This window comes from Phacochoerus africanus, chromosome 11 (genome assembly GCF_016906955.1).
Source record: "Phacochoerus africanus isolate WHEZ1 chromosome 11, ROS_Pafr_v1, whole genome shotgun sequence".
Lineage (NCBI taxonomy): Eukaryota > Metazoa > Chordata > Mammalia > Artiodactyla > Suidae > Phacochoerus > Phacochoerus africanus.
This window is the reverse complement of record NC_062554.1, coordinates 116,690,974-116,718,435: the sequence shown is the minus strand read 5'-3', so window position 1 is coordinate 116,718,435 and position 27,462 is coordinate 116,690,974. Positions and strand designations below refer to the sequence as shown.

At 47.1% G+C, this 27,462-nt stretch overlaps 1 protein-coding gene and 1 long non-coding RNA gene across 3 annotated transcripts in view; one reads left to right on the top strand and one right to left on the bottom strand.

Annotated features, from left to right (window-relative positions):
• The window catches only part of LOC125111990 (uncharacterized), a 248,545-nt gene that overhangs the window by 47,492 nt on the left and 173,591 nt on the right, over nucleotides 1-27,462 (bottom strand). The gene's annotated exons all lie outside the window — the stretch shown is intronic.
• Nucleotides 1-27,462, top strand: part of TNR (tenascin R) — an 81,960-nt gene that overhangs the window by 12,659 nt on the left and 41,839 nt on the right. For both annotated transcript variants that reach the window (XM_047754209.1, XM_047754210.1), the window contains 4 exons: nucleotides 1,019-1,134; nucleotides 3,678-3,828; nucleotides 10,406-10,675; nucleotides 17,878-18,063. In XM_047754209.1, coding sequence (XP_047610165.1) covers nucleotides 1,019-1,134; nucleotides 3,678-3,828; nucleotides 10,406-10,675; nucleotides 17,878-18,063 — 723 coding nt within the window. The remainder of the gene's footprint in view (nucleotides 1-1,018; nucleotides 1,135-3,677; nucleotides 3,829-10,405; nucleotides 10,676-17,877; nucleotides 18,064-27,462) is intronic.

Genomic DNA, 27,462 nt, shown 5'->3' with positions numbered 1-27,462 from the left:
ATGAGAGAGTGGGGGACAGAAGGGAGAGATAATAAAGGAACGGCTGAAGAAAAGAAGGAGCTAATGGAGCGAGAGCAAAAATGCCTGTTTCTGCTACAGTCCCTTGTTTATGCCCTTGCTCTGCGTATATACATGAGATGGAAATTTCAGACCGTCCTAGATGTGGTGATCTGAGCTAAACAAGATATTCTTAGTGAACATCAGATGATCAAGAAAAGTATTCTAGGAGTTCCCGTTGTGGCACAGCAGGTTACAACCCAACTAGTACCCATGAGGATGTGGGTTTGATCCCTGGCTTTGCTCAGTGGGTTACGGATCCCACTTTGCTATAAGCTGCAGCGTAGGTCACAGATGCAGCTCCGATCTCATGCTGCTGTGGCTCTTGTGTAGGCCAGCAGCTGTAGCTCCAATTCGACCCCTAGCCTGGCAACTTCCATGTGCTGCAGGTGTGGCCATAAAAAGCAAAAAAAAAAAAAAAAAAAGAAAAGAAAAGAAAAGGAAGAAAAAAGAAAGAAAGAAAGAAAGAAAAAGAAAAGCATCCTCGTCTTTATTCTGCAGTTGGTTAGCTCCACGTCTTTAGCTAACACTCTCTTGTGCCCCCTTCTCCTAGGTGTGAGATGGGGACTGTGATGTTAGCCTTTATATCACCTCCCAGGAATCTTTAAAGTCTGAAGATAGTGTTCAGTTTCTCTGAAAAAGGTGTTATGTTAAATGCCAAGATTCACCACCTTAGTAAGGAAAATGTGACTTTCCAATTTAATTTTAACTTATTATGGAATAGAAAGCAGAAGAAAGTATCTCTCCAGTTATAGTTGTTACATTTACCCATATACTGGCCCACACTGGATGCAAAGACCACAAGGGCACGGGCTGACCCCTTGCCTGGACCCCACTGAGAGGGTAATGAGATGGGGACAGTCCATCACACACCACCGCACCCGTGGCGTGGAGGGAGCACACCCAGAGGGAGCCCCAGGTAACACTCTCTGCCCCTGCCACCCACATTGCTGTGTTCCAGATCTCTCCACGCCTCAAGGGCTGCGATTCAAGACCATCACAGAGACCACCGTGGAGGTGCAGTGGGAGCCCTTCTCATTCTCCTTTGATGGGTGGGAGATCAGCTTCATTCCAAAGGTAACCCCCACCTGTTAGGCTGAGGAACAGCCTTATGTGGAGTATTCATACCCTCCACTTAGAATCGGGACAGCAAAAAGGCACTCCCCCATCTCTCTCTCCATGCTGTTAAGGACATAAAGCGGTATTTTGTGGGTATCTGGGCTTTAGAACATTTCTTTCATGAAGGCTTGGTAAGGACTGACTAACAAGAGTGCCCCCGAGCCTGGTGCCTTGGCCTTGGATGACAGGAGGATGTGGAAGGAGCCACCAGTCCCAGCTCTCTGCTCAGAAAGCTCTAGCATCCAGCAAGCTATGATTTTAACAAGTCTGAAAACCTATACCTTAGACAAGTTGGGACCTCTCTTTAGGACACAAGAAAAGCCAGACTAAATCAGCTGCCTAGACAACCCACAGCTTCATTCTGTGCAGAGAGAAGCACCAAAAGTCAGCTTGCACATCGGCCTCTAAAAAGTCGGAGACTAACACACAAACACCTTCTGGAACCCCTTCATTAAGAACATTTTTTCCTTAAGTTACATTTTTCGTCTTGGAGTTAAAAAGTATCCTAAGATTCCTCTCCATTCATCAAAGTAGTATTTTATTTTATTAATTCTAAAAACTAACTTTGCCAAGTTGCCCGAGGAGTCAGATTAGTTCTTGTTTTCTAGGATTTATTAACGCCACTGTTGTTCCCCTAACTATACCACTCATGAGAGGATAATGTTGAATTATACTCCTTCCTCAGTCTTCATCTTTCAATATCAAAGAGCATTTTTTCAGTCATCCATCAGGCTTAATGACAGATGACACATTTTTGGCTGACAAGACTGTGATTTCACCATTCCCTTACTTCGAAATTCTTAGAGGCATGGATTGTTGGAACTGCAAAAGGTCTTCAAGCTAACAGAGTGAGACCCTTCATTCTGCATGTTTGTTCAGTTTGTAGAGACTAACTCAGTGACCTTAAATGACGGCAGAAAACTGGAGCTCCCATTGTGGCTCAGGGGTAATGAACCCAACTAGAATCCACGAGTACTCCGGTTCCATCCCAGGCCTCGCTCAGTGGGTTAAGGATCCAGCATTGCCGTGAGCTGTGGTGTAGGTTGCAGACATGGCTTGGACCCTGCATCGCTATGGCTATGGCATAGGCCAGCAGCTGCAGTTCTGATTCGACCCCTAGCCTGGGAACTTCCATATGCTGAGGGTGCAGCCCTCAAAAAAGAGGCAAAAATAAACAAATAAATAAATGACAGCAGACAACTAGTCAGTGGCAGGCTTGAAACAAGAGCAGGGTCTCTACTTCCTACTCTGTCCACTGGTCTGGAGGGAATATGCTCCCCCTCTATGTGGATATAGTCATGGCTGGCCAGGTAAATACGTCTAGACAGACATTCTATACACAGAGTTTCTTTTGTGTCCTATCTGCATTAAATCGGCCAGTTAAGTCAGGGTGGGCAATTGGATTTATAACAGGGCAGAGAGAATCATGTCACTCTGCTGCTCAGGCTGGAAAAAAACAACAGTGGGTTTTGCCTGGTTTACATCCAATATGTAAAACTCTAGAAAAGAGCAGGGCTTGCCAGGGCATGCCAAGGTCAAATATATGGCCACACAGAGTAACTGTATGATGTGCAGGTTGAAGCCAGTGGGAAGCATTTGTCAAACTGATTTATAAGAATATGGCGATAAATTACATATAAGGCACTCCTCGTAACATGAACAGAGACCAAAGAATAGGGGAGATGGGCAGTGCCACAAAAGAGCCCCCTGTTGCCTCCATTTCCAGAGGCACACAGAGAAAATGTGTGATAATAAGTAGACAGATAGGTGGGTAGACAGATACTAAATCTTGGACCCAACCTCATCTAGTTGATCTCTTTCACTTCCTCTTCCACCCATGTGTCTCCTCCTTCTCTCCTTTGGATTATTCTTTGTTCTACCCTTTTTCTCTTCTTTGTACTTCATAGTTGGTTGTGTCACTGATTCCTAACTCATATGGGGAAATGGGACAATGACAGATTTGCCGCCAATGTGGCACCATGAGAAACTCCAGATACTGCAAAATAATAGCTCTGGCTCATTAAAAAAAAAAAAAAAAAAAACCTGGGAATGTCTTCGTTTGAAATATGTTGTCATATACATAAAGATGTTTACACACATACATACACAACTATACTCTTCTGAATAACCAAGGGCAATCTCACCATGATAAATGCCAAGAAATCTGATAGATATTAAGCATCAAACATTTTGTCTTTGGCAAGAAGCATGCTACATCACCTCATGACTAATTTTTATTGGCAAAGTCTGTAGACTCAGGAGAAGCCAAAGAAATGTTCTTGAAAATTGGTGCTCCAATTTGCCAAATCCTCATAGAGTGGTGGCAATCCTCTTGAGCCTGCTGGGGGGCAGTCATTCCTGGCCCCAGACATCCTGCTTCAACATGGAGGGAAGAGATGTGGTCCCCGGACTCTTTAACTCACAATCAGTGTCCCACACTTCTCCCTACCACTGAGCTTCTCCTTTGCTTTCTCTGCTTCTCCCTTCCCCCCACGCTCCAGAACAATGAAGGAGGGGTAATTGCCCAGCTCCCCAGCGACGTGACATCCTTCAACCAGACGGGACTAAAGCCTGGGGAGGAATATATCGTCAATGTGGTGGCTCTGAAAGAGCAAGCCCGGAGCCCCCCTACCTCGGCCAGCGTCTCCACTGGTGAGTGCCTCCAGCCCTTCTTCCTCTGGCCATGCATACGTCACTCCAGAAAAAGAACTGCAGACCCACTCAAGAAGCAGAGAGACAAACGGGTGCTAGGATTTCTCCCACAGCTGAGATTAATTTTGGTATTAATTTTGGTACCTGGGGATGGACCAGATGCTCTGCTAAACATCTTCCTTATCCGTGAAAGCACAGAAATCCAGGAGAGTACTCTACAGGGAGATTTTCTGTTAAGATATCCTGTGTATTTCTTCTGATCTTACTCATGAAGAAGCCTCATTTGTCAGCTCCTAGTATCTGAGCTTTGGAACCAGCAAGAGCTAATTCACTCTTACTGTGAGATTTACAGAAGTCATTTGACCCTTCCCAAACCTCAATTCCCTTGACAATGATGAACAATAACCCCTCCTTCATAGATGGCATGAGGATTCAATCAGATAAAGTACAAAAAGTGATTAGCACTGTGTTGATGACAGTGCTAATAGCTTGTGTATACACATGTACTCAGAGAAAACCTTTAGAAGTGAGAGCAGGAGGAAACAAATCATTCAAAACCATTATGTGTGGGTTGGGTCACTGTTCAAGGAGAAAACATAAGTTGATTATTATTTCATCCCCACAGTTCATTTCCTGCAAGATCATTATATTTCTAGGTTTGATTCATTAACCGTATTGCATTTTGCTTTGTTGTTTCCTGAGCTAACAAAGGATGTTCAACCTCAGTGCTGTAAATTAACAATTATGACGCATGTGTGTGTGCCCTCACCAAGAATTTCTGGAAAGTTATAAATAGCTCCTGATATCATTTTTTGGTTCTCATTCTATCGATAGGAGTGTTGAGACTTGAAAGTTAATAACTTGCCCTGTTAGTAACAGAAACAGAGGCGAACATTGGGACAGCTTTGTTTTTCATAAACAGAAACTGACACCTAAGAAAACCAGTTGTGAGTCCAGGACAAAGGCCAAGCTGGCCCGAAAAGGGAGCCACAACAATACATAATGAGCCCATGTTTATAGATTAGTGATTCATGCCTTGCTAATTGGATCCAAACTAAACAACATAAGGTGCTGAGGCTTATGCTCAGTCTAGAAGATGTTGGTTTAAAACTATTGTGGCATTAGATTATGTTCCATTAGAGTGCTAGGATTCCATGGCAGTGCCTGAAGGCAAGGATGAAGTGGAGATCCAGGCCTCTAATTACTCCCACTCCCGTGCCTGTCACACCCTCCAACCCAGACAGCTCCACTTTTATCTGTTTTGTATTTTGTACAACCATTTAAGATTTTGTCATTTTGTTTAATTTTTATTTTTTTGGCTGTGCCTGCCGCATGTGGAAGTTCCCTGGTCAGCGATCAAACCTGAACCACAGCAGCAACTGAAGTGGCTGCAATGACAACACTGGATCCTTAACCCACTGCACCACAAGGGAAAGCCAAGACTTTGTTCTTTTAAAAAAAGGGTATTAGCACCCCCCCTCCTCAAAATGCTTTAAAGCCACTGTACTAATGCAGGAGTTTCCTGGTGGCCTAGCAGTTAAGGATTCGGTGTTGTCACTGCTGCGACTTGGGTTCAATCCCTGGCCCACATGCTGTGGATGTAGCTCCAAAAAACCACCACTATACTCATCCAAATATGTTTTAGAAGAAACTCTATAGCCATAAAGCCTAAAATTGCTCTGTAGGAATCCCTCCAGACACCAATGGCTGGAGTTTTTCCCCAGCTCTGCTTCCTAAGGTTATGCTGGACCACAAATGTTGACTTGGTAACATGTGTAGATTCTCCTTGTCTGATGTGGAAGATTTCAGAGTCCCCAAATCATTTCTGTGATTTCATATTAAGAAAGTATTACTACAAAACCAAAGGCTCGAAGGAGATGGTTCATCAGAGGGCAGAGAGGAACATTACAGCTATAGGATGCTTTTCTTCCAAAGTATTGAGAACACTTAGAAAAGACAGTGCAATTCTGCTTCACTCTTCTCCTCAACTGCATTTTTACAAAATCTGCAGTATTTTAGGATTTGGAATTTCCTTAAGATTAAAATGAAAAGTTCCAGATCCAGTCATGTGTGGTAAAGCCAGGCAGAATTTTTTTCAATTAAGAGTCCTGGTTCATATTTTGGGATCGTGTACAGAATCATGAAGAAATGGAAAGAAAAATATTTATTCTAGTTTACTTTTTGGGTAGGATATGTGTTTGTTTAAACATGAGGGCCTAAGTTGAAAGTAAACTGAGACCTCCTTGACTGGAATGGGACATGGCTACCAAGTGGCCGATGGAAGGGCCGGATCCAAGGGTGGCTGCAGAAAAGATGGCTGGCTCCCAGCTCTGTCTGCTGCTTTTAGGAAACGATTGTTTAATTATTTCCTTCTGCTAAGGTCTGCCCTACACCAATCCCCTCCTGTGAAGCTCTGAGCCCTCATCAGGCACATAGGCCAGCTTCTTCCAGACAGGCCACTTTGGGAATTCAAATTACAAGACCTCCTGCAGCCAGAGCCCTTGATGCTACATAATCGCATTCTGACGTGAGCAATCATGATGATTAGGATTGAGGGATTTAAAGAGGTGATGGACAAAACCCTTACAGGATGGTTATCTGAGTTTCTGCGACATCTTTTTGGTTTTTTTTAAGAATTTCCAGTTCACTGAAATGCTTCCCTTTTTTCTCAAGGATACAGAGGACCATCCATTGATCTCATTTAGTCAACACCCATTTACTGGGTGTCTACCAAGTCTCAGGCACTATGCTTATTCAGCAGCTAGACCATTTCCACCTTTTCACTATTAAGTTCAATGAAATTAAAAAGCTTCAAGTTATCTAAAACCACCAAATACAGCATGCGGAAAAGAAAACATCCTGACGTGTTCTGTTAATCGCATTATTACCCCAAATACGGAAAATAGAACTTCATTTTAACTTCAAACCTGTGGCACCAACACCAAAATGGTCTGGTGATTTTCATTTTGGCTGGTGCTAGACCAAAAATCCTAAGCTGCCTTAGTAGAGAACTGGACTGGGCTAGACTCAGAAAGAGGGTGGGGTGCCGGGAGAAAGGCCCACCTCTGAAAGACTAAGAAGCTCAAGGTCAGCTTAAGACAGTCTTGAGGGAAACACTCCATTCTGAAGACAGATGAGGAGGTGTTACAGTGCCGACTGGTTAACGGTCATGGTCAAGGCTCTCTGGTAACAAATGAAGAAAAACTTTCTTTTTTTTTTTTTTTTTAGGGCCACACTTGTGGCATATTGAAGTTCCCAGGCTAGGGATCCAATCAGAACTGCAGCTGCCAGCCACAGCCACAGCAAGGCCAGATCTGAACTGTGTCTGTCTGCGACCTACGCCACAGCTCATGGCAGCACTGGATCCTTATCCCACTGAGCAAGGTCTGGGATTGAACCCATGATGTCATGGATACTAGTCAGGGTTCATTACCACTGAGCCACAAGCCATGATAAGAACTCCAGAAAAACTTTCTTAAACTAACTGAAGCAAAAAAGAGAATTTACTGGAAGGAACATAGAGTGTCTCAGGGAACCCCAGGGCTAGAAATGCATCTGAGGTTCATGAAAGACTTGAACCAGAAAATGGAAAGTCAAGAATCAAATTATTCTCTATATCCTTCTAGGAGTTCCACATGGTTCATTTCTGCTTCTCTGTGTAGAGTTGCGCTCCTAAAATTCTGTGCCCAGTTCCAGTGTGTGTGTGTTTGGGGGAGGAGTTCCCCACATCAAGCAATTCTTTGACACCAGCTGGGTGTCTTATCATTCAACTCAATTCTGACACCACCTACCCAGAGATAGCATCAGATTCCACAGGTGGAGGGTGAAGTCCCACAAGACTGCCCTCCACTTCGGACACCAATCACAAGCCTATGGTGTCACCTATGCTTCTGACTGACTGGCTACAGATTGGAGGTTCCTACAACCCCCTCCTTAAGTTTGACTGATTTGCTAGAGTAGCTCACAGAACTCCGAGAAACCCATTTTCTCACTAAATCACTGTTATCACAAAGGATACTAAAGGATACAAGTCAACAGCCAGATGAAGAGATACATAGGGAAGGTCCCAAACAAAGGAGCTTCTGTCCCTTTGGAATCTGAGGCCTATCATGGTGGCACATGGAAGAATTCTGGTTCCCAACATGGAAGCTCTCTGAACCCTGTTTTGGTTTTTTTTTTTTTTTTTTTTTAAGTATTGTTATTTATTTATTTATTTCAGAAACCACAGTTGTGTGTGTGTTTTCCACTTTTTTTTTTTTTTTGTCTTTTTGCCATTTCTTGGGCCGCTCCCGCGGCATATGGAGGTTCCCAGGCTAGGGGTAGAATCGGAGCTATAGCCACGCCAGAGCCACAGCAACACGGGATCCGAGTCGCATTTGCAACCTATACCACAGCTCAGGGCAACGGCAGATCCTTAACCCACTGAGCAAGGCCAGGGATCGAACCTGCAACCTCATGGTTCCTAGTCGGATTCGTTAACCACTGAGCCACGATGGGAACTCCCCTCCTGGGTTTTTATGGAGGCTTCCTTATAGCCATGAGTGAGGAACTGACCAGATGTCAGGGGTGGAGATGAAAGCTCCAACCTTCTCATCACCTGGTTGTGTCCCTTGGCAACTAGCTTCCATCCTTACATCATTAACACAACAGAAGACAACTTTATCACCCTAATCACTTAGAAAATTCTAAGGGTTTGAGGAGACCTGTGCTAAGAAGGGAAGACCAAACATGTATTTATTATAAATTACCTTTTCCCCTCTTTCCTTCCCTCTTCCCTTTCTCTCACTCTAGCATTCTCTCTCCCTCTTTCTCTCCAGAACAGATATTTGATGGGGTTTTTTTATTTTCTAAATCTTTTTAAAAATAAGAATATAGTTGATTTACAGTATTGTGTCAACTTCTGCTGTATAGAAGAGTAACCCAGCCATACACACACGCACACATGCACATGCACACCCACACCCACATATGTGTATTCCTTTTCTCAGACCATCTTCCATCATGCTCTAACCCAAGAGCCTGGACATAGTTCCCTGTGTGGTTTTTACTTATGTGTGAATATGGTAGAGAATGGCCACACCAGCCCTGGCTCTACAAGTTCCAAAACCAGCTAGCCAGAGAGCCAGAGTCTCTGGTCCCAGTTGCAAATCCTTGAAGAATATTAATATTGACCAGCCCTGGCTAGAGGGGTGTAGTCATTTAATAAGGTAGGCCAGTGCTATTGAGAAGATGATGAATAATTCAACGGAGGGCATGTTAGCCATGCAGACATATCATGAGGAGTTGAGCACACCATTTTTTTTTGTCTTTTTTTTTTGTTGTTGTTGTTGTTATTGTTGTTGTTGTTGTTGTTCTTGCTATTTCTTGGGCCGCTCCCGCAGCATATGGAGGTTCCCAGGCTAGGGGTTGAATCGGAGATGTAGCCACCGGCCTACGCCAGAGCCACAGCAACGCGGGATCCAAGCCGCGTCTGCAACCTACACCACAGCTCACGGCAACGCCGGATCGTCAACCCACTGAGCAAGGGCAGGGACCGAACCCGCAACCTCATGGTTCCTAGTCAGATTCGTTAACCACTGCACCACGACGGGAACTCCAAGCACACTATTTTTATTGTCCTCGCTCAGCCCTGTCTTTTTCTAGCTCCCTTCTACAATTCACTTCCTTCCCCCGCCCTCACGATCATCCACTTCAATATGAACACAACCCCAAGAAGGTATTGGAAGCACGGGTGGGAGGCCCCCTCGGAAACCAGCCAGCCTTTCGAGGTCATGCTGTCCCGCAGGGGTGCCCCCCTCAGCGGCTCAGTGCCAGAGGTCAGGACACACGCTGAACAACCTGGAGGGATTGTGCCCGACTGCAGAGCGCTGTGGCTCAGGAATAGGCAGGAAACGGTGGGGGAAAAACAGCCCCCCAGGAGGCTCTTCCAAAACTGAGAGGATCTTTTTTTTCACAGGAGAGCAAGTTCCCCCAGAAGACACGCTTCATATCCACAAATACAAACGTCCGTTGGGTTTTGCTCTGTCTGAGCAGCTGGCTGACTGCGTTGTTGGTACAGCTGAGCAGGGACATTTGGGGATATTCGTGATGCCCTCTCTGGCAACCAAGTTAGAAGTCTCAGGTGTTGCGAGAGCACTGATCATTTCATAGATCTGTCCTCAGAACTCAAAGAAGTTGAGAGCTGGGCAGCCAGACCTTTAGTGGAAGCGCAGTTCTCTATTCTCTGTCCCATAACCTCCAGACAGAGCAGTGCTAGCCTCTCAAGCCAGTAAGTGCCCTTTCTCTGCCCCAACTGGGTAGTGCCAGCCCTGAAAAACCACAGCCCTGGGAAAGCGAGACTCAGGGGACCTGAGTTGCAGTGTCTGTTCCACCCTTGACAATCCTATGTCCTCAGGAAAGGGATGATTCCATCTTACTATGCCCCCTTTTCCCCATTTTTAAAATGAGGAAATAATCCCCATCCTCTCTCTGCCCCCCACCCCGGCCAAGGCTGATGTAAGGAGGAAAGGGAAGAGCTTATGTCAAAGGCTAAGGCTCATTTCTCAAACTTTTTTTCTGTTGGATCTTTCTCCTTCAGTCATCGATGGGCCCACGCAGATCCTGGTTCGAGATGTCTCCGACACCGTGGCCTTCGTGGAGTGGACTCCGCCTCGAGCCAAAGTTGATTTCATTCTCTTGAGATACGGCTTGGTGGGCGGGGAAGGCGGGAAGACCACGTTCCGGCTGCAGCCTCCCCTGAGCCAGTACTCGGTGCAGGCCCTGCGGCCCGGCTCCCAATACCAGGTGTGGGTCAGTGCAGTCCGTGGGACCAATGAGAGCGAGTCCACCACCACCCAGTTCACAACAGGTGAGGCTGTGGTGGGAAAGGGGGCGCTGAGCCAGCTGGTACTGTTAGAGCAAGAGGGACCCAAGAGGGCCAAGAGGGGGCCCCCAGGGAGAGAGAGGGCCTGTGCCTGGGCACCCATGTGTCACAGACAGAGACGGAAGGGTGAGGTTTCAGGGTGTCGCCTCACTGTACAGTGGGGCGCAGGGCACCAGTGGATGGGAGAGCTCCGTTCCTGGCCTGCCTCTGCTGCCAGCCAGGTCTGTTACCTGACATGAGCCTCTTCTCCACAGTCTCAGGTGTCTCCTTTATAAAAGGCCTGCCTTAAACATCCACATGGCCAGCCCAAATGGCATTTTTTTTAAATGATTTTTATTTTTTTCCATTACTCTGCTGCACAGCAGCAGTACAGCAGAGTGTACAGCAGAGTGACCCAGTCACACATACGTACATACACACATATACACATTCTTTTTCTCACATTATCCTCCACCATGCTCCATCACAAGTGACTATAGTTCCCAGTGCTATGAAGCAGGATCTCATTGTTTATCCACTCCAAAGGCAATAGTTTGCATTTATTAACCCCAGACTCCAAGTCCATCCCACTCCTTCCCCCGCCCCCTTGGCAACCACAAGTCTGTTCTCCAAGTCCATGAGTTTCCATTCTGTGGAAAGGTTCATCTGTGTCATATATTAGTTTCCAGATATAAGAGATATCATATGGTATTTGTCTTTCTCTTTCTGACTTACTTCACTCAGTATGAGAGTCTCTAGTTCCATCCATGTTGCTGCAAATGGCACCAAATGGCCATTTTGTAGGAGTACAGTGCCTCTTCCTGGAGACATTTCATTGCTATTTGCCTGCAATTGCTGAAAGGATTCCATAAATCCACAGCAACCAGCACAATGGCGCCCCCTGGGGTTGTGCACAGCACAGCCTGCATGAGCAGAAGCAGGCCTTTCTCCTGAGAGTCTGTGACTCATCCTGCCTTTGTGAGCAGTGGCCAGAAGACTAATGCAGGGTTGACTCCCACAGAGGGCAAGCTGAAGGAAGCCCATATCAATGCCACCTGCACTGCCGGGGTGACCTTCCCCCTTCCCAGGGCTGTCAGTTCTTCAAGAGCTTGGCCAACGGTCTGGAAAGGCCAGGTCTCGTGGTGGCCTGCCCCCTGGCACTCTCAGAGCCCATCAGGCTGGCCACCTAGTGCACAAGTAGGACAGGCACCATTCAAAGACAGGCTGCCCAGCGCCTTCTGGGTCAGCAGGGGCTGTGATCCGAGAGTGAGGCTCTGTCTAACCCAGATTCCCAGTCTCGGCCTCCCTGCCCTGGGGAGGTCACATGTCAGGGGATGTCTCAGCCAACTTCAAGTTGTGGCAGAGATCAAAGGAAACTGCTAGCATCTGTAAGATCCAAGAACCAGCATCTTCTGATGGGTTAAAGTTGAAGAAGAATCACTAATTCAAGCATCCTTCACTGTTACAGAATGGGGTAAGCCAGCCAAGGGGCTTTGGAGAGGTTTGATAAATAGTCCACTACCCTCCACCTGTGTTTAAAATCAGCAGATAAATAAGGCAAAGACTGAGACAGATGAAGGGCAAAATAGCTCCTATATTGGAGCATGACGTAGTTTAGAGTTAGAGTCAGGTGGGCTTGCCAATGGATGGCCCCCATGGACCTGGGCAAGAACTGCCCCCCCCCAAGGGGAAGTTGGGGGACTACTCAGTTAGGACTCATAGCCTAGAAGCTGATCCCTATGAGCAGATGGCTCCCATGAGAGAGGAGAGCAGAAGGGTCCTGCCCAGTCCTGCTGCAAAACGCACCACTGAAGTCTGTCTTCTCCACGGTAAGAGAGAGAGAGGCCGAGAACCTCATCCTGGGTTTCCTTCCTTTAACTCCCCTGTTAAGAGGGAGCAATTGTGGACACTGATGAAATGAAGAAGGCAGTTTGATTCTGAAAGAGGCCCTCTGGGGTTCTCTCTCCAGCCCCCATGCTAGATTCCAGCCCACCCACGGGCCACTGGTCAGATGTTTTACTGAATACATCTTGGGATACCCAGTGACAGAGCATGCACCTTTAAAATAAAGGAAGTACACGCACCTTTAAAATAAAGGAAGTGGAGTTCCCGTCATGGCGCAGTGGTTAACGAATCCGACTAGGAACCATGAGGTTGCAGGTTCGATACCTACCCTTGCTCAGTGGGTTAACGATCCGGCGTTGCCCTGAGCTGTGGTGTAGGTCGCAGACACGGCTTGGATCCTGCGTTGCTGTGGCTCTGGCGTAGGCTGACAGCTACAGCTCCGATTCGACCCCTAGCCTGGGAACCTCCATATGCCGTGGGAGCAGCCCAAGAAATGGCAAAAAGACAAAAAAATAAAAATAAAAAGTAAAATGAAGGAAGTACATTCTGCACGTTTCTCTTCCCTTCTTTTCCCTCATGGTACCCAAACTGCTCAGGGCCTCCATAATGTCCCTTCCTGGTGAATTCAAGGTCAGCCCTCCCCACCCCACCAGCCCCTGCACCCCCACAGAACCACCCACTCAGGAGGCGGGAAATCCTGAGGGCCACGAGTCCCATATTCTTTTTTAATTTCAAGATAGTTTTTGTGTGAAAAGTGGTTTCTTTGTGCTTCGCTCAGATAAGGAGTTTGAAGAGGCAGAACAGGAGAAGAGAGCTCTAGAGCATTTGCAGGATGAAAGGAAAATGCTTGATGTTTAGGTCGAGGAGATGGAAGTGGGATTGGCTGGTGGCCCAGGAAAATTCCACTCAAGACAATTACATTCTGCCTCCTACAAGGTCCCCCTGAGTTTCTGTTGGTTGCATGATTTTCTGTTTCCGGTTGCCTGGCAGATTGACAGCTATTAGGTGGCTGCCTTCCCCATGCAGCAGCAGCCTGTACCTCCAAGCTACCTCGTCCCCTCTGTTCGAAGGGGGTGAGGGGGTTGTGGGGGCGGGGAGCTGCAGACAGCTCTGCAGACCAGCTCTCCAGATCTGGGGTTGGCAGGTGCTGGCTGAATGACAGGAGGGTGCCTGAACCCTCACGGCAGGGCCCTCAGTCATTTCAGAACTCCGCTTAAATTCAAATTAGCCAAAGTGCTTTTCCAGGTGATGGCTTCGACACCAGGAGTGCACTAATTGCACCGGCAATTAAGACAGAGATTTGCTTCCAGCGTGGTGAGTGGATATTTGCCTGGGTCTTAGAGGCGCTGGTAAAAAGGAAAGAACTGATGGAAGGCCACCAGGCCAGTGGTTACAGAGAAGCCAGCCCAGGGTAACCCGGAGGCCAGTCTTTGGAGCCTCCCTGCCCTCTGGTTGTGGTTGCCCTGCTGGGCCATTCCTAGGATTTTTCTGGTTGATTCTTCTGCAAACCACCAGAGAGAAGCATGGAATAGATTCTCCCTGGAGGACCTCGGAAGGAAGCCAACACCTTGATCTCAGACTTCTAGTGTGTGAGACAATACATTTCTGTTGTTTAAGCCACCCAGTGTGTTGCACTTGGTTAGGGCAGCCCCAGGAAACTCATACAAAGGCCCAAGTCATGACAGCTCCACGTCCTCCTGCCGGGCAGGGATTATACTCTGGGATTCCCCAGGAAATGCCTCTGCAAGTTCAACCTGCAGGGCCCTTGGCAGCCAACCAAGACAAAGCTGTTCTTTTCCCTGACCACCTCGTCCCAAGCATCCTCAAAGTCCCCAGCTGGAATATTTTTATTTTTTGGCCCACCCATGGCATGAGGGCCAGGGATCAAACCCACACTACAGCAGTGACTCAAGCCACAGCAGTGACAATGCCATCTCCTTACCCTGCTGCACCATGAGAGAACTCCCTTAGCTGGAATATTTAACAAGACTTTTCCAAAAACTTTGAGGGAGCAGACCAGACAGAGAGATGACAGTGTTCATTCAGTCACTTCACATATGCTTAATGAACATCCAGTAGGTGCCAAGTGCTGTCCTAGGCACAGAGACTGCAGAATAAACAAGATGGACATTACATTCCAGCAGGGAACCTGGACAAGGAAGAAGAAAAAAAAGATATGGGATCATTTCAATCAGAACTATGCTAAAAAACGAAATGGATGAGATAGAGTCAGAAAGGCCTCTCTGAGGAACGGAAGTTTTAACCAAGACCTAAGTGACCTCAGCCGTGTGAGGGTCTGGGGAAGAGGATTCCAGGAGAAGCAGCAGCCAGTGTGAAAGCCCTGAGGTGAGAGTCAGCTTGATGTGATTCAAGAGTAGAACAAAAGGCAGTGCAGCCAGAGCACAGTGAGGAAGGGTAGAGTGTTCCAAGATGCCATCTGAGAAGCAGGCAGGGCCAGACCATGCAGAGCCCTGCAGGTCACGATTAGGAGTTGTAATAGGAAGCAACGGAGAGTTTTCAGCAGGAGAACTGCTTGATCTAATTTCTGTTTTAGAGATGAAAGACCATGGCCCCAGCCCCTCTGCAGGGCCCCTGCTGGACCTCTGCCTCGGCCCTGGTTTGCTGGTGTATTGCAGAGACCAGCCCAGCTCCCATTTGCGAGGTGCCCTTCAGCTACCTCTCCTAGAGGTCAGCCTTCAATGTCGTGGTCCACGTATGTGGGTTGCAGGTGGGAAGAAGAATTTTCAGATTCACAGCAGGGTGAAGAGAAAGAAGAGTGTATTGAGAGAAGAGACACTAGCACAGGAGGATGACTTCCTGATGATCAGGGAGAGCCCAGGCCCTGGCTCATGGTTGTGTCTGTTTTTATAACTCAGGGAGAGAGGGGAGATCTTATGATACACCTGCTGATCTGCTGACTGGTTGGGGAAAGAGGGGTCTTACAATACACTTGCTGGTTGGTGGGGTGTTATATTGCCCCTAGTAGGGGCAGGAAGGAGTAGGCCAGATTGCTCCAGGTGGGGGAAGGGGCACTACAATGAGACAGGTGGGGCAATGATAAGGGTCTGGTAATTCTTGTCTTGGCCAGAGATTTTGAGTTCTATCTCCTTGAAGAGGCCTTGAAGTCCAACATTCAAGACCCAGGGGGAGCAAACCATTTCATTCCACCCCAGTTCTAAGACACCCCTCCTGCCCCCACCCCACTTCTCAAGCCCCCATTCCCAGGATTGATCTCATTGGGGATCACTGACATTGGAATCACTTCAGAGAAAACACTGCCCCCATCCACAGACCACAGGCCCTAAGGCCAAAAAGCAGAAGCCAAAACTATAGGCTAACATTCCCAAAGTCTGGGACCTTTAGTTGTGAAGAGCAGTAGGGAAATACAAAACTCAAACCTGAACCCAACACGAACTTCATTTTGCTCCAGTTCCATTCAGGCCACACCCTCAAACCCCACTCAGTCCTTGGTCCAGCCTCTCCTGCAGCCTGAGATTTAGGGACCTGCAGTACAGAGCATTCCTCCCATGTGCACCTCTACCCAAGCCCCTCTCTCCCTCCAATTGCTTGAAAAATCACCAAAAAAGCGTGGAGAATGCAGTTTCCAGCATGCTAAACCCCCATTGAGTAAGGAAATGTTTCTCAGAAAAATAAGCTGCAGAGGCATAAATCTGCTAAAAGATTCACCCAATTTACATCACTAAACAGAACACTTCTCACTCTGCAGCAGCTGCACTCAGATTGATTCACAGCATTCTCATCTTCCTAAAGAACAATCGGTGGAGACTTGCCTGGCATTTGCAAATTAAAACAGTCCACTCTAGGTTTTCTCAGAACAAATGGCTGGTCCACTCCAAAGTCAAATTCAAGTCTCAAAGTCAAGACCTATTTAGAACTTGTAAAGTGACGGTTTGTCAAGACAGCACCTTCTTAGCCTATAAGTTGTGTACCAGCCCTGGGAGAGAACCATCCCCCCACAATTGCATTAGCAAGTCCATTGCCTGTGGATTTTCATTGTTGTGGAATTCTTGGAACCCCCGGGACCAAGCATTGGGGTCGCCAGATTATTGGAACTTAGGAAGAGCTTCAGAGGCCTGGCTTGGACACCTAATTTTGTATGAGGCACCATGGCACACACTTCTACATGCATTGTCTAATCTGTACAATGCTCTAAATAGTCAGTATTATTAGCCCATTTTACAGAGGTGGCCAGCAAAGCCCAGTGAGATAAAGACTTGCCCATGGTCCCATTATAATAAGAGTCAGAGGTGGGGATTAAACTGAGACCTGACTCCAAAACTAATTTCCATTATATTATATCCTCTCTTTATATGCAAAATCTTTCAGTAGTGTTTACACACGTAAACCCAGGAGAAGACATCTTTTTTTTTTTCTTTTTTGGCTGCACCCATGGTATATGGAAGTTCTTGAGCCAGGAATCAAATCCAAGCCCCAGGTGTGACCTATGCCGCAGCTGCCACAGTGACAATGCCAGATACTTAACCCACTGTGCCACAGTGGGAACTCCTGGGGAAGACATCTTACAATTCAAAATCTTAGAGAAAGACAAATACCATATGATATCACTTGTATCTGGAATCTAATATACGGCGCAAATGAACCTTCCCACAGAAAAGAAAATCATGGACTTAGAGAATAGACTTGTGGTTGCCAAGGGGGAGGGGGAGGGGGAGGGAGTGGGATGGATTCGGAGCTTGGGGTTAATAAATGCAGACTATTGCCTTTGGAATGGATTAGCAATGAGATCCTGCTGTGTAGAACTAGGAACTAAGTCTAGTCACTTATGATAGAGCATGATAATGTGAGAAAAAAGAATGTATACATGTATGTGTAACTGGGTCACCATGCTGGACAGTAGAAAAAATAATAATAGGAAATAAATAAATACATAAAATAAAAGAATAAATAAATAAATAAAAATCTTGCAATCATGCCTCTCCTTTTTGTTTGGTGATCAAATTCGAAATTACTCTATTTCGTCTTAATGACGTGGATGCCATCTCTGGTTTCCTCCTTCTAGAGTTTCCCTTGCTTGGTCTTAAGCTTGTGATACTATTTGTAATGGTTAGAAACTACAATTTCTAGAATACTGCTAGAATTCCTGATTAGGAATGGGGGAGATATGAAGTGTGTTGATATTTAACTCGCAAGTAAAACTCTCCAACCTGCCCACAGAACCTGTCATGGCCAGCTTGGCAGACCAAAACCTGAGGGCAGCCCCCAACCCGGTTCACTCAAACCTGAACCAGGGGGCTCCCACCCTAAAGACTATTCAAGTTTAAGGTACATGACAAATGGATATTATCCTATGTGATGTTGGTGATGTCTGCCTTTTTTTTTAGAGATTGATGCCCCTAAGAACCTGCGGGTTGGTTCCCGTACAGCAACCAGCCTTGACCTTGAGTGGGACAACAGTGAAGCAGAGGTTCAGGAGTACAAGGTTGTGTATAGCACCCTGGCAGGCGAGCAGTACCATGAACTGATGGTCCCCAAGAGCATCGGTCCAACCACCAGAGCCACGCTCACAGGTGAGAAAGCCCAGACTGCTGGGGGCACGGTGGCTCCTGAGTTCACACCCTCACAGCTCTCTCCCCTGCCCTCCCACCCCATATCCAACGATCACCAAGTCTCATTGATTTAATTTCTCAAGTACCCATTACATCCGTCTACTGTTTTGCATTGCACCGCCATCGCCTGGTCTAAGTTACCATCACTTCTTATCTTTACCGCTGCAATAACCTCCCCACTTTCTCTCCTGCCCCCCTACTCTCCTCTTCACGCCATCAGTGATTTTTCCAAAGGACATTTCTGATTTTGCCATCCCACTGTGCATGCATTTTAGGAACTTGAGTTACTCTCAGAATAAACTCCAAACCCCCTACTCAGCCCACACACCAGGCTCCCCTCCCTCCCAGGTCCACTGGTGCTCCCTGTGCTCTAGGTCTACTTTGTTCAGGTCCTCAAATGCCTTCTCCCTTCTGCCACAGGGCTTGACATGTGCTGTCCCCTCTGCCTGCCAGGTTCTCCCACCACCCTCCTCGCCTCATGAGGGCAGCTTCTCTTCTAGCTCTCAGTTCACTGTCAATTCCCTGGAACTCTGCCTGCCTCCTGGGAGAGGCCAGCTTGTCCTGTCTGGCAGCCTCATCTTGCTGGTTACCATTCACCTCACAGCACTCCTCAGGTGATCATTGTAGGCTTGTGGCTGTGAGGATCAGATTGTCGGTCTCCAGCTTAGACCTAGAGCTCTGTGAAAGGGGGACCATGTTTGTTTTTGCTCATCACGACTCCCCAGCATCCAGCATCTAGCACTAACTAGGTCCTAGATAAATGATGCATGAATGAATGAATGAACAAGAGAAACTGCATGTGTTCACTATGACTGGGGCATTGGCTCCAAGAGGCTTGATCCTACTTTATGTCCCCTATAAAGAGTGTGATTGGGGAGTTGCTGAGAGGACTTAATTAAGGTGATGTAAGGACTAGGTTTGTGCAGTTACAAACCTTGTGAAGAACGGAGGGAGGAGGGCAAGGCCAGAGGCAGAGAGTGGTCAGGAGGCAGGGCTAGAGTCAGAGAAAGAGCTAATAATTCTGTAAACTAAGATGATGCCCCCAGTCACCACGACACTTGGCCAGGAGCATACCCTGTCCCTATGAGGACATGAAGCCCAACCAGTGCTCCTCCTGGAGCCTTAGACACACTCATCCAGGAAAACCTACCTCCTAGGCTTCACTGAAAGCTAGATGACCAGATGTGTGGGACCTGACTTTCAGATGGAGACTGTGCAGAGCAGCCATGGACCCAGGGGAAGCCAGTGTGCTCACAGAGACTGTTTATCCTGCGTCTTGGCTTCTTCCAAAAGCGTTAGTCACCTTAGTCGACGAGGGATACGCAGCAAAGAGTGCGTACAGTAAACAAGGGCACAATAATCAAAGCTGTTTTCCTCCTCAACTGAAATCCCAGACCGCCTTGCCAAACAAGGCCAGTTAAAATAAATATAATAAATGCTTTTCCCAGACAGACGCACCCCTGAAAACACAGCAAGAAGATGGAAAGATATGCTGACCAAGCAGGTTAATGGGGATGAATTAAACATAGCAGGAACAGACCAGCTGGTGGAGGGCCTTTACAGAGAGCTGGAGACACTCACAAAAATTAAGCTAAACAAAAAAAACTGAAATGATACAGGAGGGAACGGATTCTAGGCGCAGCCCACCCCTGCCTGGAGCCGCAGGCTGCTTTGGCAATTAGCAATTTTACAGAGATGATGGCTAGCTATTCAGATGGAGGATATACTATAAAATCATGAGAGCTACAGAGAAGAACTTAGTCACATCTTGATTATTTCCCATTGCCAGGGGAAAAAAAAAAAAAAAGATTTACATCCATGGATCATTTCTGTTATTCCAGGTGCCTGCACATAGTTTCAGCCTAATCTGTACAACAATCTCATGAAGAATGTTAGCATCCCCATTTTATGGATGAGGAAACCGAGGCTCAGGGAGCTTGGACACTTGCCCAGGTTCGCAAAGCAAGTAAGGGGGCCGTGACGCAAAAGAAGTTCTGAATCCTAGGCAAAAGCCCCTCTCTTGGCCTCTCCTTACTAAAGGACTAACATGGAAGGGACGGTCATCAAAACGTAAATGCTGCCAACTTGCAATGAATGGAAAGATTATTATGGAGGCAGGAGCTCAGAGAGGTTGATTTTTTTTTTTTTTGATTTGCGTTGGGCTTATGAAATAAAAGTATAAATATATATTACACATAATTATCCCAGGGAGCTCACTGCTGGGAAGATTTATAAAGGCAAATAGCCTTATGTGATTTAAAAAGGGATTATAGTCATGTAAGGAAATCAAGCATGCCTGTACACGCTGAGATGCACACTACGAGGATAGCTGGCACTCTTGCTGTGGTACCCGGGGGAAGAGAAGGAAAGATTCTGAGGGAGGGAAGAAGAAGAAAGGGAGAAGTTTGACCCCAGCTCTAAACAGTTGTGTTTTCTCCCTCACTCCCCAACTTGGATGCCAAAAAAGAGAGATTTTCAGCTTTCTGAAACTTTTTGTTTTGGGTTTTTCGTCTGTCTGGTTTTGATTCCAAAGAAGTTATTGGCTTGTAGATATAAAACAAGACCCTGGCCACAATGAGAAGGGCATTCCAGGCTCCCCTAAAATGATTCCTCTCTGGCCAGAAAGAGCATGTAGGACTAGAAATTTCCAACACTGCCCATTCCCACCCTCTAGTCAAAAATAACTGGGACCCTAGCAGAAAGTCCCATTCTTTCTTGCACTAACTTTATTTGGATTCTCAGTTCTTTGGAACATGTTAAGAGTTGGGACTCTAGATTCTGTATTTAGGCTCAGCCACTTCCTGTGTGATTTGGGGCCATGGAATCAACAGTCTGAAGCCTCTGTTTCATCATCTGTAAAAGGGGAATGATGCCATTTGCCTCTAGTGTTGTCATAGGGCTTTAATGAGACCATATACTTCATGAGTTTAAGGTAGTTCTTCTAACATAGCGAAGTGCTCAATTCGTGGATGATGAGGATGAAGAAGGAGGCAGAGGAGGAAGTCTGAGCCAAAAGATGGTTTGGGAGGACCTCCCGTGGTACGTGTGGCCAGAGGGGAGACCCTGCTTCTCAAAGTGGGGCATGGGGACCAGCAGCAAGGACCTCACCCCAGAAGCTGTCAGAACCTTGCCCCCACTAGATCTGCAGAGTCAGAGCCTGCATTTTGGAAGCCCCTCGGGGGTGCTCACAGCCAGCCAACTTTAAGTCCTTCATCCTGTGGCATCTGTACCTGACACTCCCAGCAGAAGCCCTGGTCTCCACAGCCACCATTTACCCTTTCCCTGTGGAATACAGGCCCCTTACTCCAGGTCTCAGAGGCACACTTAGGGCTCACAGTGGCCCCCAGCCGCCACCCCCCCCCCCATCATATACCTCACCCTTTGCAACACAGAAGCCAGGTCGGGGCACAGAATATCAAGTATTTCTTTTCCATTATTCTCTCTAGGCAATGCCCAGCAAATTCCCTCTGGAGTAGGAATCTGTTTCTGAACAACAGACTCTGTCTGCAATGATTTTTTTTTTCTCTCTGCTCTGGTGATTTCTGTGTCCTTAATGATAAGTCTTTTTTTAGGCTCAGCCTCCCAGCCAGGATGATGTCTACTTGGCCTGTGTACCATACCTGGAGTCCCAAAGGGGTCCCCAAGCATCACATGCTTATGGGTTCACCAAGTTCCCTCTAGGTTAGAACTGGCAGCCTGTACCAGGGACTGGCGCCACTACTGTTTTCTAAGAAACACAATAAAGCATACAGAAAACTCTCGGTGGAGAGAGAGAGGGAGAAAAGGAAGGAAGGAAGTGGGGGAGAAAAGAAAGGAGATTCTCATTCTTTGCCTGGAATTTGGCAACCAACCAAACAACAACAACAAAAGCCCTGCCTGGGACCAAGGCAAATGATAAACCCTGCCCTGGCCTCTGCATCTGCGGGGACTCTACTCATCTATCATCAGAAAGGCCTGTGGCTGCAGTGTTTTGGGAAAAGGGGGCAGGGGTTTGTCTTCAGCCACCTGCAGTCTCTTGCCTGGTCCTCCCTTGGGAAAAGAAGCCCACACTTGAGGAGCCCTATGGCCGGGAGAGGGGCAGAAGGGCTGGCCTGTACGGCCACATGAGCACTGGGCTCTCTCCCAGCTCCAGGGCCCGGTCACCACTTCCCTCACCCCCACAGGGTGCCCCCTGCACGCCTCTTGATGACGCCTCCCAACCAGGTGCTTCTCTCTGCATCCTGACTACCTGATCTGTGGTCAACAAGCTGCTGATCAGAAGAATCATCAACAGGACTAGGAAACCCAGGGGTTTAAAGCTTCCTACAGACCTCACGGTGCAACATCGGATGGCGAGAAAACACAGACCTACAGCCAGCCAGCAACACGCACACACACACACACACACACACACACACACACACACACGCACGCACACACACAGCTGTGGTTGACAAGCACATCCCAGTCAGGCCCTGAAAATTGCCCCCTTCCAGGCCTCTAGATGCTGGGGGCAGGAAACCAAGGCCTCTACCAAATTCCATGTTGTCTCCTTGGGGCCCAAGTGGCGGTCTTGTGGTGAGAAGGTGGGCTCCTCGAGGTGCTTGTCCATAAGAGAATTTTCCATGAGGAAATCCGAGACCCCCTGAGGAGTCCAGCTGGCAAATCAGCACTGACCGAGGCACTTGATGTTCACTTCACCTTGCCTGCACTCCCTAATGTGCCAGGGCCCAAGCCCCAGACCCTGTGCCAGACCTTCCAGGCCCTGCAGCTCTTCTGAGGAGGAGGAGTCAAGCATGAGCCTGGGGCCTGGGCCAGACCATGCAGAGCCTGCTCTGGGCGAAGTCACAGTGACCCCAAGTGGTGGCTTCGGTAAGGCACCCTCTGAGCACTGCACCACCTTCCAGGGGCTGCAGAGACCCACACAGAAGAGAGGAAAGGATGGAGGCTTCCCCACCCTCCTGCTCACAGAGTCAGGGCTGCTGTCCCCTTATTTGTGTTAAAGGGCTGGTGCAAGGGAACCAGGAGTCAAGTCAGGTGGGAATTCTTCCATTTCTGCTTTGGCTTCTTCATCAGGAGATGCCTGCTACAGCAAAGGCCTGGCAATGGGATGTTTTGTAGGATTTGAGGCGATGGCCCGTGTTCCTCATTAATCCCACTGGCAACAAGAAAGTTGCATCTGAGAACATTCCTGGGCGATTTCCTTTTTAGTATAGGTTTGTGGGACCAGACCCTTCCTTTAAGTCTGTGCAGAATCTTCCCTTGATGTTTGACTATCATCCACACCCAAAAAGCAGGGAGATGTTCTCCAGAGCCCGACTCATTCCAGGGAACCCTGGAGAAGCAGCTACCATTATCCAAGAAGATGAGAAAGGGGAGCTTGGGAGCTTGGACCTCATTACATGAAAAAGTAGACTTCAGGAGTTCCCAGAAGATCCTGTCTCCAAATATCTTCCCATCTATGAAACCTCTGGTACCCAAATTCCCTGCTGGAAATTTCCCTGTGAGGGGCCCTACATTAGCTCCCTGGTTTTCATGGATTATTTTACCAGATCTACTTTGGCATACGTTATTTCCTCAGTCTGCAATGCCCTTTTCTGCAAGCAAATGTCCCCTGCTCCTTCAAAACCCAGATCAAATATTCTCTCATGGAAGTTTTCCCAATGGTCCCAATACCACCATTGCCCCCACCATGCTGACATGCATCATAGTTTGTCACTATACATACTGAATTAAAATATTAAAAATCAAATACTTGACCCAAAGACCTAAGAGTCTAGTGAGGAGACCAACAAGAAAACAGTAACAGTATAATATAATTGCTATGAACACTAAGAGACTGACTGCAAACTTGAAAGGCAGATGTCCGTCAGATGCACTCGAGCCAAATCCTGTACCCAGTTTGGTAGATTTGAACTTGACAGATATTCTGGAGATGAGCCCAGGGATTTAGAGATGGAAAGGATCCCTATTTCTGCATGTCCACCTGAACCCAAGGAAGCCTGCAGACACCAGATGTCTTATTCATGTTTTTTTTCCTGGCACAATAATCTCTGTTTCTTGGGCCTCCTTCTCCCCACTGCTTTCCTGCTAACAGCAGGAAGCCTGAAGAATAGGTCTCCTAAAAAGAGGGAAGTGAGTCACTCTGCCTTTGCTACCCGCCCACAGTCCTTGCAATGCAGGTGAGAACTTGCCAGGTCCCCTGGCTCTAGCTCTAATTAATCTCTTCCTGCTCACCATGCCCCATCCTGCCTGCCGGAGAATTCCACATCCCTCTCCCTCAACCTTCCCTCATCTTGGATAGCGTGCAAAGTTCCATTCAAGCCCCTTCTCTGGAAAGCCCTCTCTGGCTACTCCAGCCCACGCTGATGCCAAGCTCATCCCCCTTCTGAAATGGATTTCTGAGTTAGCAGCCCTTGGTGTAGTATCAAGTGGCCTTCAAATTCCAATTTGCTTACTCCACTTCCTTCCACGAGCCTGTAAGACTCTTAGGGTCAGGGACCATGCTATGACATGTCAGAGAGAACAATGAACTTGGGTTCCAAATCTAGTTTTAATGTATATTAATTTTGCAAACTTGGTCAAGAAATGGACCTCTTGAATCCTCTGTTTACTCATAAGTAATGCCCTCCTGGCAGAGTTGCAGGGGAAAATAAGATAATGTGTATGAATCTCTAAAAAACTATAGTTGATAATTGTCCTTTTGGCCCTCAGACACTCAAAATTCTCTTTTGATTTTTATCCCTCCTTGCTTTACTCTCTTCTTCATTATTCTTCTAGATTACCTATTGCATGCAGCTCAGTTCTTGGCATGTTATGGGTGCTCAATAAGGAATTAATTTCCTTCTCCAGTTACAGATCTCTTATTTCATTAAGGGCAAGGGTGGGTCCATTCAGCTCACCCTGGTATCCCCAGAACACAGCCTTTTGCCTGGCACAAAGAAAGCCCTCAGTAATGTTTGCTGAGTGAATGAACTGTGAGGGAGTTCGAAGAAGAATGGGTATCTGGTGAGAGAGTTGCGGAAGGTGTCACCCTCCAAGCTGAACAAAGGAAGTTCTATAAGGGATGGAGAGTGGTGGTTTCCTATGGGACAACTTTTCTGAGCTATTGTTAAGAAAGAGAACAGAGCTGCTCATATGCTGGCACTTGCAGGAGCTGGATGGAAAGATAAAAGGAGCATTGACAGGGAGCAATGGGGTCTTTAAAAAGTGAGAAACCCCTAGGAGTCCTCCATGTGCTCATATATAAGTATAGTGGATATGCCTCGGATATGCATTTTCTTTTCTAGCAGAAGTGCATTGTACCTGCTGGCAAACAGCAACAATTCACTTGTAGCACAGAAAGAAAGCTGCTGAAAATCAAAGGAAAGCAGCAGGCAGGAACCTATAAGCTAGTCCCCCTTCCCCATCCCCTAGACAGAAAGCCTGGGAAGAGAGTACTTTAAATTCCACTCTGCAGTTTTCTGGGAGAAGATGCTTCCATTGTAAATTATTGAACATTTCATTTAAGCTTCATAAATAAGAAACTGGGATGAAAACGTTACATGTTAGATCTGTTTGGCAACATATAATTTCTGTCTTCTTCCTTTGATCTGTCACCCTCTGTCTACGTCGGAGAATTTCTACTTCATTACAGGCAATTGAAGGTCTCCATCAGTTGTCTGAGAAAAGTAGTTTGTGTCCCAAAGGTAATCTAATTTCTCCAACCAAGGATGTACCTGGGACTCGCCTGACATACTGAAGGAGATAAATGTGTGCTTCCAACGGTCTGGGGGCGTGGCAGCCACCCAACTCAATCTAGTGGCAAGTGCTCTGCCCAGCCAGGGGTAGGTCCCACTGATGCCAGGATGCCCTGAATCACTGGTTCATCAGAGCCACCAGGCTATGCTTCAGCAAACTGACAACAGGTATGCTGAGGACCAACCTGTACCTGCCTGGGGCTCACCGACAAAGGACTCAAAATCCTGCCATAGTTCTCTGAGCAAGGTAGTAATAACACTGGCTCCCATCATGATGGGCCAGGCACTGTACCTAATACACATCAGCACATTTAGTATGGAAGGCCTCAAAGTCAAAGTCACCTCCACCAGCGCTGACACTTTAGAGAAAGGAGGAACTAAAGGTTAGGGAATGAAGGGAGATGGTCTGAGAAGGGGGAAAGAGGGCTAATGGTAACATATACCTTCAGGAAGGCTTGGTCAGTGAGGCCTGGTGGGTGCTGCCATACTCAAGCATGGGGGACGCATTGCACAGGCTGGACCAAAGCCATCTTGAGGAGGGGGCAGGGCCCTCTGGCTGCCACACAGAGTTCACCTTCCTTAAACTAAGCCATTTGTAGAGGAAATGCTGCCTGATGCCTTTCCTATTACCTCAGAGATCCTGGGGAAATCACAGCAGCTGTTCTGGAGAAGGGATGAAATGAAGGGAAGATGGTGAAAAGACACCCCCCCACACACACACATTTCTTGATGAAATTCCATTCTGGTACTTCGAAAAGAACACATCTCATATACGTGCAGAATAGCATGATCATCAGCCTTGCTTCTGTTGAGTCCACACACGGCCCCAAAAAGAACCTCCCAGAAGAAATCAAGCTGACAGTGAGGGGCCCCACAGGTGTGGTTTCATCTTGTTGTATCTTCCTACAATCCCAGACCTAATAAGTGAGGTGAGGTTGACGCTAGTTTGATGCTAGAATTATGACCCACGAAGATGTTCACATTCTAATCCCTGGAACGTGTGACTATGCCATCTTACATGGCAAAAAGGAAATTGTAGATGTGATTAAGGATCTTAAAATAGAGAGATTATCCTGAATGATCTAGGTGGGGCTAATGTCATCATGAGGGTCCTTATAAGAGGGATGCAGGGAGACTAAAGTCACAGTAGAAGATGGGACCATGGAAGCAGAGCACAGACAGAAAACCACATTTGAAACTGTTATGCTGCTGGCTTTGAAGAAGGATTAAGGGGCCATTACCCAATGCATGAGGGCAACTTTAGAAGATGGAAAAGGCATAGAAACAAATTCTATCCTAGAACCTCCAGAAGGAATGCAGCCCTGCTGAATTACTTTAGACTTCAGACCTCCTGAACTGTAACCTGACAGAAGTGTGTTGTTTTGAGCCACTAGGTTATAGAGCCGTTTTTTTTTTGCATCAGCAATACGAAATTAATATACCAGTCAAACCAGTTAATCTGAAAAGGGTGGTAGGAAAGGGTAGGGAGACCTCAGATAATTCCAGGCATTCTGGGAGGCTCCCAGCGATCCTCTGTATCGAACCCTAAAGCATTTCCCCAGAGAGGCTTATATCCTGTAGTTGAACAGTTTTTCCTTTTTTTTTTTTTTTTTTTCATAGTCCCCCATAAGTCATCTTAACA